Source organism: Maylandia zebra, linkage group LG10 (genome assembly GCF_041146795.1).
Source record: "Maylandia zebra isolate NMK-2024a linkage group LG10, Mzebra_GT3a, whole genome shotgun sequence".
Classification (NCBI taxonomy): domain Eukaryota; kingdom Metazoa; phylum Chordata; class Actinopteri; order Cichliformes; family Cichlidae; genus Maylandia; species Maylandia zebra.
The window spans coordinates 27,893,510-27,905,617 of NC_135176.1; the positions used below are offsets into that span (position 1 = coordinate 27,893,510).

The following is a 12,108-nucleotide window of genomic DNA, read 5'->3' on the forward strand; positions in this document are numbered from 1 at the left end:
AAAAGCTGTTGCGAGCATAGATTTCATGTAAAAGATAACAGATGTTGGTTACTCGAGCTTTTTGAAGTCTCACCTTTTTGCCTTTTTTTCTAGCTTTTTGGCCCCTGCAGCTTGCTTTATTTTGTTCGTTGCTCTTTTTTAACCAAAACTGATCATATTTGGTATGTAAGTTGAACATACTGACATGGCGGTCCGTGACAGTATACATGACGGACATAGCCTATATGATGTCACCCATTGGTTTTGCACTACATTTCCACATTCCAGCGTTAGCATTTTGTCTGCCACCATGATGGGGGGGTTTAGAGCCAGAAGCTTATAAATCAGCTAACACCACCTAGCATTTAACAAAGCTGCATTCATAAACTATACAGGTGGAACACACACACACACACATCTGCTAAATATTTTCGGCTGCCTCATTTAGGGGTCGCCACAACAGATCATCTGCCTCCATCTCACCCTGTCCTATTTCTACCGTGCTCCTCTGTGACACCAGCCCTCTGTATGTGCAAACTGTCCTTTCTTCTTTTGCCACAAATCCCCCATGACAATCATCTTCACCCACTCCACCCTGCCTCGGCTCTCTTCTTCACCTCTCTGGTGCACTGTCTGTTGTTTTGGATGGTATTTAAAATCTCTCTATTCCTTGCATCTTCAACTTTCAAACCTGCTTCTACGTACTTTCATACTCTTAATGGATACTTTATTGATCCCCATGGGGAAATTACTTGTTTTCTCTGCATTTGACCCATTCACTCAGTGAAGCAGTGGGCAGCCCACTAAGCAGGCGCCCGGGGAGCAGTGTGTAGGGACGGTACCTTGCTCAGGGGTACCTCAGGGTAGCCGTTAAGTGGATTCGAACCGCCGACCTTCCGACCATGGGGCGATCACTCTTGTGCATACCTCCACCTCTCCAGGCTGTCTTCCACCTGCTCCCTCCTCTCACCACAGATCACAGTGTCATCTGCAAACATCGTAGTCCACAGATACTCCTGCCTGACCTCTTCTATCACCCTGTTTATCACCACTGCTGATAATTAGTTCTAATTAACAGACTATTAAATACTAGAAAATACATTTTTAACTAACCAAAACTGAAGCACAAACCTCAGGGATGGGATAATACTAGTGAAAATTCCTTTAAAAAGACTTTAAAGGAACAACAGCACAAACACACATTTAAGAGGTCCCTTAAATAGTTTTGTAGACTGCCTCAAGTGGCCACCAGAGGAACTGCTTTTGTGTGTTAGCTTTGTTTGTTAGCATTCTTTTCTTTTGTCTAGACTGACAGAGGCATCTGTGTTTTCTGCTTTCCAGGCGACCACAATAGAAGACATGGAGGCGCGGCTGGACTGCGGTTTGGTCAAAGGCCACGCCTACGCCGTGACAGATGTACGGAAGGTGCGGCTAGGTCACGGACTGCTGGCCTTCTTCAAGTCGGAGAAGCTGCACATGATCCGCATGAGGAACCCTTGGGGGGAGAAGGAGTGGAGTGGCCCTTGGAGTGACAGGTAATCACAACACTGCCACCTGCAGGCAGGAAGATAAACTACTGAAGCTCCTCAGTCTCTAATCCTACCCTGTTAAAGGTAATTGAGCTGTCTTCATCTATCATTACTCGTAGCAGACATCTTACCTCTGTGAGTCAGATGTGGAGCATTCCCAAAACAATGTATTTTGCCCGTAATAGGATATGTGACCGTGTCACGATCAATTTAACCAATTACATAAATTGAAAATGTCAAAGTGCGCCAGTCCCTCAGAATTTGACTCACGAGGTTTCTAAGAGACGTAACATGACGAATGATTAAATGCCAAACGACCGAACAGAAAGCAATCCATACATAAGGTCCAGGACACAGAGAAAAGAGGAGGACAATGGGAAATGTCATGTAGACAATGAAAAATGGAAATGCAATCAAGCTAATGGGCCGCTGAGCAAAGAAGAACGGCTAAATTCAGCCCAGTCGGAGAGCCGCTTGTTTATGAAAGCAGCTCAGACGTCCTCGAGAAAAATGTTTCAGCTCAGGAGTGGGTAAAACGGAAAAATAAATGTGCTTGCTCCTCGTCTCTGTCTTTGAATCGTGAACGGGCAAATTCGGTGAAACAAACAGGGAGCCGGTAAAGTCGGATAATAACAGACTCTGAATTATTGATAAGGCTGAAAGAGAGACAGCTGTTATTAAAGAGACGTGAGTCATCCCTCATCATTCACTCACTGTCGCTGAATAATTCATTCATGGTTTGATAAAACCCGTTACTGTAAATGGTGGCTGACAGACCGCTGGACGTTTGTCAGGGCATCATAAACAGAGACATAAACACAGAGCTAATGCATCCAGTAAAACACCTGTGTTTCCCCTGAGCACTGAATACAGAGGAAACCTTGATGTGCAGGTATGATTCACACGGTAATAAATACCACGACTGGTGCTGTAAAATAGAGCTCAGGAGGGAGAGACGCGCGCGCAATTCATTTGTCTGAACTCGATACAGCTACTCAGAAATAAACTTTATAGCTGTGGTCGTTATAAGTCTTGCAATTAATATTTATAATATTCTGTTAATAATTTAAATGTTTTTCCTCTTCCCCATATTTGAGGTCCCACCATTTTCATAGCAGGCAGATGTATATACTATTATATTATATATTGTACATATATTTATTAGTTTCAGATGTAGCCATTCTTGTATTTTGCTTGTTTACATTATTGTATTTTGCACAACTCTGTTGCTTGTGAAGCTCGCACACAAGAATTTCACTCACATGTGCTGTACCAATGTACCTGCACATGTGATGTGACAATAAAAGTGATTTGATTTGATTTGATTTGATTATTTTACTAGTATGACTGTACGCATCTTAAATTAAAGTTGTATGGTTTAAATCTGCTAATCTTGTGTAAATGTGTTTACTATTACCCTTAGGGATTATTTGCAGTACTCTGAGGGTAACTTAAGGTTAGCTATGAAAGGAAATTTTGCACTGAAAGTAGCAGAAAATAAAAATTGAAATATTTCGAGTGACAAAGACATGTTTGAAGCAACAGATTGCAGGTTTTTCCTCACAATTAAAGACTTGGGCAGGATTTATAAAACAGTATGGTAACGCAGGGATGAGTAGATCTGTTCAGTTTTATTTACAGTATGTAACGCTGAATCACAGCAACAGTCACCTCGAGTTGCTTTATATTGTAAGGTAAAGTCAGTAATACAGAGAAAACCCCAACAATTAGACGACCCCCTATGGGCAAGAAGAAAGCCAGAGTTTAATAATAACTAATGATTAAATGCAGAGAAATGTCTAAACACGGGTGATGGAGAAGACAAGCGTGAAGAAGAAACAGTCCTAGTTAATAGGCCTGTTAACTAAAAGAGGATTCAGATACACTTGATTAAGCCCTAACGACAAATGTTTTTAGCCTAATCTTAAAAGTAGACAAGGCGCCTGTCTCCCGAATCCAAACTTTGAGCTGGTTCCACAGAAGAGAGGCCTGAAACCTGATTGCTCTGCCTCCCATTCTACTTTTAAATATCCTAGCAACCACAAGTAAGCCTACAGTCTGAGAGCAAAGTGCTCTTTTGGGGTGATTATAGTATTAACCACAACATGGTTTATGTAAGTCAAATGCTGACTCGACCAGGAAAGGGATGATCAATAAATCGTGCTTAAGAAGCATTTGCAGGGACAATTTTCATTTGTTACAAAGAAGTTCTTTATGGATGTCGACTTCTGTCTTCCCACTGATTGTTGTACATATTTCTGGCACTTCCCCCTGCTGATAGTAGCAGCTCTGACAGGTAGACGTGGGCTTTCATCTCCACACTACGAATGCAGTGTCATACTAGACTCCAACAGGGAGCAGTTGGCTCTGTGCAGCACCTAAGCTGAATGAGAACAGTAAAACAATCTTGGATGTTGGTTACTTGAAAGTATAATTACGTGTTCAGACATTATTTTTTGAGGTCTCATTTGTAGGCTTGATTTTTGCTCGCCCAATGGTCCATTTATAGTTGGTCTTTTAGAGGCTTAAAGGTGTTTCGTTTGTGCCGTTTATCCAGCAAGAGGTTGTGAAGGCTCCTGTAATGTGTGCTGCCGTCACAGAGGAAATAAATTGATGATGAGCAGGGGGAAATTAGCTGTCACAAATGATGAGCTCAAAAAGATAATGCTCAAGGATCCCCCCTCCATGTGCAGCACCTGAGCCCCCCGGGCTCTGTTGCAGGGGTTGTGTAAAACCAACACATGAGACAGAAGATAACGTGTCAACTACAGACGTCACCCAGAGCAGGTCCAAATGGGTTCAGGTCATGAAACAGTGAGGCCTTTTACTAAAATCTGACACACTTATACAACAAAATTAAAGTCTACCTCTAACAAAAGCTCATTTCACATAAAAGCCTGTTTGCTCTTTTGTTTTTGCTCCCTGCAGTTCGGAGGAGTGGAACAAGGTGAGCAAGAGTGAGAGAGAAAAGCTGGGCGTCACCGTACAGGACGACGGCGAGTTCTGGTGAGAGCCTGAAAAAAATACACCCACAGTCATTTTGTTACATTAAAAAAAGGCTACAGCACTTTTATTTTCAGGCACTGATGTTTGGGCCGCAGGAACAGTTTGACATTTTGAGCTTATTTTACTTCCTGCTGAGATTTTTGATGTTTTGATCCAAAGCTAAAGCAGATGGCCTATCATGTTTGATGTCACAAAGGTAGATGCTCATACTACGGACATTATATTTTTGACAAACCCAAGGTTAGGACCAATGTGAAATGTATCTGTTTCAGGGGTTGAACTTCAGAACTGCTGTTCTGGGAAGACTAGAATGTGAAACGCACTTCTTCCTGTTTTTCATTGTTTAATTCCCTGTGATGTAAATGAACCGCATAAAGATAATTAAGCAATTAAACATGGTCTAAAAGTATACGCATTTCTGTGTTGTCCTTTTCTTTGGCACCAACCTCAGAATGATGAGGGGAAGGCAGAGACATGAATAAGGCCTTCAAATCACCTCTGATATATGAATAGCTCTTACAGTGAAACTAATGAATTTCTGTATCTCACCTACAGGTGGGTAGTTTAGCCAAGCATCAAGAGTATAAGCTAGCCTGGCTTAAGCTCATTTATTAGTTTATTTATTACTTTGTTGCTTTGTTGCATGTATCACTAAAGAAAGAAGTCAAATTAGAAATAAGATTAAGAAGGTTATCTTCATCGTGTCAAATAAAATGATGCAGTTCTTCTTCAGAAGCCCTCAGCACTCAAACTTTAGGCTCATTTTATCTCAGCTCTGTACATCCTAACCATTTGCTTTGCTCCTGGTTTTGTTTCCTCTGCTTTTGTACCTGTTCAAGATCTTCTTCTTTCAAGCTTTTTCCTCTAGTTGGTATCCACTCTCTCTGCTCTCTTCTCTCCTCTTTCCCTGCTGCCCTCCTGCAGGATGACATTTGATGACTTCTGCCAGTACTTCACTGACCTGATCCTGTGCCGCCTCATCAACACCTCCTACCTGAGCATCCACAAGACCTGGGAGGAGGAGGTGATGAGGGGCTCCTGGGTCCACCGGCAGGATCCCCTACGCAACCGATCCGGAGGCTGCATCAATCACAAAGCCACCTTCCTGCAGAACCCTCAGGTCGGTACATGTCGTGGTTTTGTCTTTAAGAACTGTGTGATCAGTGCTGGACTGTGATGCACCGTCCTCTTTTTCTCCTCCTAGTATGTGTTTGATGTGAAGAAGGTGGAGGACGAGGTGCTGATCTGCTTACAGCAAAAAGAGAAGAGAGCCACACCAAAAGAGGGCAAATCAGAAAATCTCGCAATAGGCTTCGATATCCACAGGGTAGAAACACCCACACGTAACCGAGAAATCTTCACAAAGCGGAACCAGGAAGTAAACCTGTGATAGATCTGGATCTTCTCCTTCACAGGTGGAGCTAAATCGGAAGTACCGTATGCACACAGCCCAGCAGAAAGTAGCAGGTTCCATCTACATCAACTCACGCTGCGTCTTCCTCAGGAAGGAGCTGAAGGAGGGCCGCTACGTCATCATTCCCACAACCTTTGACCCCGGGCAGCAGGGTGACTTCCTGCTCCGTGTCTTCACTGATGTGCCTTCAGACTGCAAGTAAGTGTATGATAGTCTTACATGTGGATGTAAAGAGCTACACTCGGAGGCTTTACATCTTTAGAGTCTCGTCAGAGGCTGATGCAATTGGATACATTATTGGATGAAATTGTACTTCCTGTCAGTCACTTTACACAGTTACTTCTGCAAGAAGTAATTTTTTTGAATACTCGCTCCAAGACCTCCCATTTAATCAATAGTTAACACTAAACATCTGCCTACACATCTGGACAAATCATGGGCTTAATGAGGGGAACAATGCTTAATGCTTGGTTCTGTGTTGTTCTGACCTGTTTATTATCAGCTTCCTTCCTTGCCTGGCTTATTTTGATTTTCTCATACCAGTGTTGTCCTGTCTAGCTTATTTCAATCATCTTATGCCTGGGTTTCAGGTATCTTCCCTGAAACCCAGGCTTATTTTGATTGCTACCTTGGTTTAGGTTTCCAAGGTCGGGGTGACCGTGGCTCAGGGGGTTGGGAAGCGCATCTGTAACCGGAAGGTCGCCGGTTCGTTCCCCGGGCTCTCTGTCCTGGTCGTTGTGTCCTTGGGCAAGACACTTTACCCTACTTGCCTACTGGTGTTGGCCAGAGGGGCCGATGGCGCGATATGGCAGCCTCGCCTCTGTCAGTCTGCCCCAGGGTAGCTGTGGCTACAATTGTAGCTTGTGTGAATGTGAGAGTGAATGAATAGTGGAATTGTATGGGACAATGCACTTTGTTCATATCAGTCTTAGACCCACTGTTGCTGTTAGGTGCTTTGCACATTTCCAGTTTTATCTTAGGCCATTTGAAGCTGGTGTCCTGCTTAGAGTATACTCTTCCGCTCAAAGCCAGAATGTCTGTATTTCAGCCATTATAAACACTGTTTAAGTCTTAATATAAAATATATATAATTTATATATAATATTTTCCTGTCTTTAATTTTAAAAATGATTTATACAGTGTATGAGGACAGTTACAGTCCTACATTTACACCCATTAAACCAGACTGATTCCTGTAATAACACAACCACAGAAATTCTGCCAAGGAATTCATTCATGTTAGCTTAAGAGAAGGACTGCTTCACGCTGCGTTGATACATCAGCACAGTAACAGATAGTAGATAATTTTTCACCTATTATTTCCTGTTGCTTTTGGGACTGCCGACCAGAACCTGCTGCTGAAGCACTGGCAGCGTTACAGAGGCCTGTCACACTCCAACATGAGGCATATCTGTGTTCATACATCCATGTACCTGTGCTGTCTTCATCTTACTCAGAGAGCTGACCCTGGACGAGCCTCCTCAGACATGTTGGACGGGGATGTGTGGCTACCCTCAGCTGGTCACTCAGGTCCATGTACTGAACGCTGAGGGTCTGCAGGGACAGGACTCCAATGGAGGTCGGTATGAGGACTCCAGTCGGTGCGTAGCAGACGTAACCTTGCCTGACATTGAGTGCTGTGTTTTGTATTTGCATGTCAATGATGAAGTGCTGTGAAAACCCACAGAGCTGCACTGCCTCAATCCCAAAAAGAGAGCGAGAGCCCAGAGCAAAGCACGAGGTACCTCAGCACCACCCGCTGAGATTATTTAGCTAGTGTAGTGTCTACAGCCTGTAGTGTGCCGCAGTTATGGCTTAAATCTCTTACTGTGTGTGTGTGCATGTGTGTGTTTGTGCGTGCGTGTGAACTAACTGCTGTAGCTTTAACACAAAGGTTCATGTGATTGTAGCGTCTTATAGTATGCTTCTGTTAAATAAGTAAATCAGCGCTGAGCAGTCAGTGTACACCATCCCCCAAAAAGTCGAGCTTTATTTACATTTACTCCACAAAGAGCCACCAGAGCGAGCAGCTCCTCATGTTTGATTTGACAGATTTTACTTTATTTTTACCCTTCCTGAGATAAAACTGTTCAAATCTTTTAATTGTTAGGCAAATGTGTAAACCACTACAGTAAGGAGCCACTCGACAGGGGGTCATTAACTGTTCCGATACCAAGTAAATACAAGGGCCAGTTTTGGTTTTACTTTAAATTTATAAAGTTAGCTTATGTAGGGGATAGCAGTGTGTCATGACTTAAGAGATAAATCAATGAGTTTCCAAATCCTGAACACATTTAATGACCACCATGTGTCTGTCTCTAAAGCACTTTAGTTCCACCTCTCTTAATAAAATTAGATTTGACAGTCAGTACAAAAGGGCTCAGATGTTTTTCATAATGCATGTTTTTATTTTCCCACAAAATTATTCAGTTCAGTGGGCTACATGCTGAACAGAGGATAGAAACAAAGTATCAATTCATAATGCCAGTATCAGTCCGATACCAATACCAACATTGGTATCAATACTATCATCGAGCGCCCACTTTAACTGCTTTGTACATACTTATAAAGCATAAGTGGAGGCAGAAATACTAGTTTTTTGTTGCTGTTTTTTAATTAAATAGTATTTTCAAATGTAGAAGTCCAGAGGTATTATCAGCAAAATGCACATTGTTAATAAAAATGTCCTCTGTGGCTGTTTTTTATTTATCAGTGTACTATATTAATACATTTTTTGACATTTTGCTGGTTTTATCCCGGCAGAGCTATTTTAAACTTTTAGATATTTGTTCATTTTTTTCTGACAGCTGTAGATCCCTACGTCATCATCACCTGTGAAGGAGAGAGGGTTCGTTCACCAGTTCATAAGGACACACGGTGCCCAAACTTTGACATCAAAGGCCTGTTCTACCGCAAGAAGCCCAAGGAGGGCATCCACATCGAGGTGAGCTGTCACTCTGCAGTCCGTAGTGTGAAAGGTTGAAGAAAAAAAATGCAACTTCAAATTTGATTTGTTCTTTATCCCTCAGAAACTACAGCTTTTGGCCAGTGGCCTTTGACAACTTTCACATTTATACATGGCACCAAAATGTAAAGTGCACATCTTCTGAACAGTAGCTATAAGGTTACTAAAAGGTTACTGTTTGCTTACTTTGGATTTCATTGCATAGTTTCACTAAACTCAAATCAAGGTAACAGGATGAGAAAACAAAGTCTAGGAAGTCTTGCTATATACTGTGTGTTTATTCTGCGATCAGACCATTTTGTAACCGCTTTTCATCAGGCTCTGACAAACACATGGTCACTCTAAATTAAATACTAGCCATTTGAGTTGTTATATAACCCACATAGGGTCTTAAAAATCATCAGATTAAAGCATAAACTCACCTATATCAAAGGAAAATGTGCAAAAACTTAAACACCAGCAGGTGTTTTATAAAAGGAAAATAACAATGTTCCAGAAAAGGGAAAAAGCTCATGTTCATATTGCCACTACATGTAAAATAATTTATATATAAAGAAAATAAAAATAAACCTACAGAACAAACATGTTATTATGCAGACATAATATACGCTGTACACAAACAAAAAGTAGCCGTAGAATTCAAAATACAGGGTTATCCAGCCAGTAAAAATCCAATACTAAGAATTGATCACATTTACTGAGAAATAAATGTTCATAATCACAAATTTTAAGTTTTCCTCAGGGGCATCAAACTGTTATTAACCCATTAGGTAAAACATTTAGATCTAACTACCGTAATTCTTGAACCATTGGTGCAATTGCAAAATTCCAACGGTTCCTGAAAGCATCAACTCTGTGCTTTATCAGTGATATGAGGGTCGTGATGGTAATCCCAGGTAGGGCGCCACATTCAGCGAGGCTGCTGCGACACTGTTCCTGGAATTATTGTAATAATCCTGATATCACTGAAAAGCAACAGTTCCCCGCTGCTTTCGGGAACTGTTGGAATTCTTTTATCGAGCAAGTGGTTCAGGAGTTACAGCTGTTGCATATGTTGAAATAAAACGTTGCAAAACCTTACGTTTCGCCACATTCATCGCTCTCTGGTCTCACGTTGACATCCTGTGTGACAGCGCTGTATGTGTGTGTGTTTTAGCATTTTGTAACCGAACACGTGGGAAATTTGAGTCTTGTAAGTTGAAAAAAAATTGACTCCTTCAGTACATGATGTAGACGATCTACTAGGCATGAATAATATATTTCTTATATTTGTAGATATGTCAAAACATCTTAAGTATTCGCAAAGTGAAAGCAAGAACCTAAATACACAGTCGACAGTGACGGCTGCAGAAAAGTGGGAGCTAGCTGCAGGAATAATTTGGGTTGATAGTCCCGCGGCACTTGTCTTCATGCAGAGTTTCACAGCGTTTCATCGCTTGTCTCATTTTCAGTCCTTTTTCCCTTTATCAACTCTCTCTTTGAGCCTACGGGACGTGAGAATGAGGCTGCTAAGGATGTTTGCAGAGCATCCATAACTAATCAGTTACAGGCTCCATATCAGGCGACACGTGTAAACCAGTGTATTTGTGAGGGAGGTTATTAATAGTAATACGATGTTGGATTTGCTTGTTTAGAGCTGTGAAATTGTTTTATTTGTAACACAGTGAAATGAAACCATGAGTGGGCATTAGAGCTGGTAAATCATCTGTATTTACACACTGTTAGCATCAGAGAGAGAGACATCATTCATTTAAATAAATAAGAGAGTTAGACAATCACATGAGGTATCCTTCATGTTGTTTTTCACCAAACAATCTAAAAGATGGACAGATCAATTCAAAACTGAGTAAGGAGACCTTCATTGAGCTTATTAATTTGTCCAGTAGAGCTCCATTAAAAACCCAAGTGTACTTAATGATTCATTTTATCATTTTCACTATTCATCCGTGGCCAGTCCCCTCGCTTTTACTTTGGAAATTCAGTCATTCTAATCCCAGTTACACATCCCACGTTTTCAGGATTTCAAGATTTCAGATTGCAGTCAACTGAGGTGTTTTCTTAGCCCTTCTAATTTAAGTGCATAATCTTAGCTACTGTGGCTGCTATAGGACAAACATGTTTCAGACAGACGAGAGATGATGGCTGTGGCCGGCTGACCTGTTTGTACTACTGTTTGAAATGGATCTGACTGTTAGGCTTTTCCCTGTTTGTTGAAGGCTGTCACTCCATTGTTTTCCTCAGTTGTGAAGAGGCTGTAAAACTTTTTGAAAGCAGAGTTAGAGAACCTGTTGAGGATTTGGTGAACTGTTGGTAGCACTGCCATTTCTGTTGATGTTAGCTGCTGTTAGTCCAGGTTAGTGAAACTGTCGTTGAAGTGGCTGTACCTTTTGTTGAACTAATAAACTCTCATACGATGTAATTACATAGTAATGTGTGTATATGTATGAATACAGTATCCCTTTTTTTACTATTATAAAATGTCAAACAATCACTGAGAGACAGTTACCTTTATGTTTATTGGTTAACGTGTGAATAAGGACTGTTTATTCATTTCATTTTGTTATTTAATAAATGACATTTTCTTACTATTAAACAAGCTTTTAATAGATTTCAGAAATATTTGTTTTATTGTTTTAAATCAGCGGTCCCCAACCCCTGGGCCATGGACCGGTATTGGGCCACGAGAGTTGAGGCTCGGTCGTGAAATGTATGTTTTTCAGGGGTTTTATCGTTAACTCGGTTTCCCTGGGTCTTTTCCCGTGTTGTAGTTGTGTGTCTTATTTTGAACGAAATATTTACACGTTACCATAGCGACCAGAGAGCATTAAGGGTCAGAGAGGAGGATGTTACTTTCAATGTTTTTGGCGCATTTCAGCAGGATGCTGCTAATAAAGTTACACAATTACACAGTGAATTCACTTTTATTATTATATTTCCAAAATACCACAGTTTTTGTCTTGGTCGTATCATTTTATTTTGTTGCATTTATCCGCAACACCTTAAAGGCCAATCCGTGAACATATTGTCTGACATTAAACCGGTCCATGGCGCAAAAAAGGTTGGGGACCGCTGTTTGTGACATGTGGTTTAATTTTTAAACAGATACTCTGACATATAAGTTTCAAACGACCTGTGTGAGTGAATAACGGAAAAAAAGGTTCAATATTTCTTCGTGCTGCCTTGTTTCCTCAGGGTTTTACTTCTCTCCTTCCTAG

At 41.2% G+C, this 12,108-nt stretch overlaps 1 protein-coding gene across 1 annotated transcript in view; it reads left to right on the forward strand.

Moving 5' to 3' along the window:
• capn5b (calpain 5b) overlaps positions 1-12,108 on the forward strand; it is a 59,213-nt gene that overhangs the window by 39,292 nt on the left and 7,813 nt on the right. The window contains exons 8-15 of the mRNA XM_076889416.1: positions 1,321-1,514; positions 4,437-4,514; positions 5,439-5,634; positions 5,719-5,841; positions 5,930-6,126; positions 7,386-7,507; positions 7,616-7,669; positions 8,736-8,872. Coding sequence (XP_076745531.1) covers positions 1,321-1,514; positions 4,437-4,514; positions 5,439-5,634; positions 5,719-5,841; positions 5,930-6,126; positions 7,386-7,507; positions 7,616-7,669; positions 8,736-8,872 — 1,101 coding nt within the window. The remainder of the gene's footprint in view (positions 1-1,320; positions 1,515-4,436; positions 4,515-5,438; positions 5,635-5,718; positions 5,842-5,929; positions 6,127-7,385; positions 7,508-7,615; positions 7,670-8,735; positions 8,873-12,108) is intronic.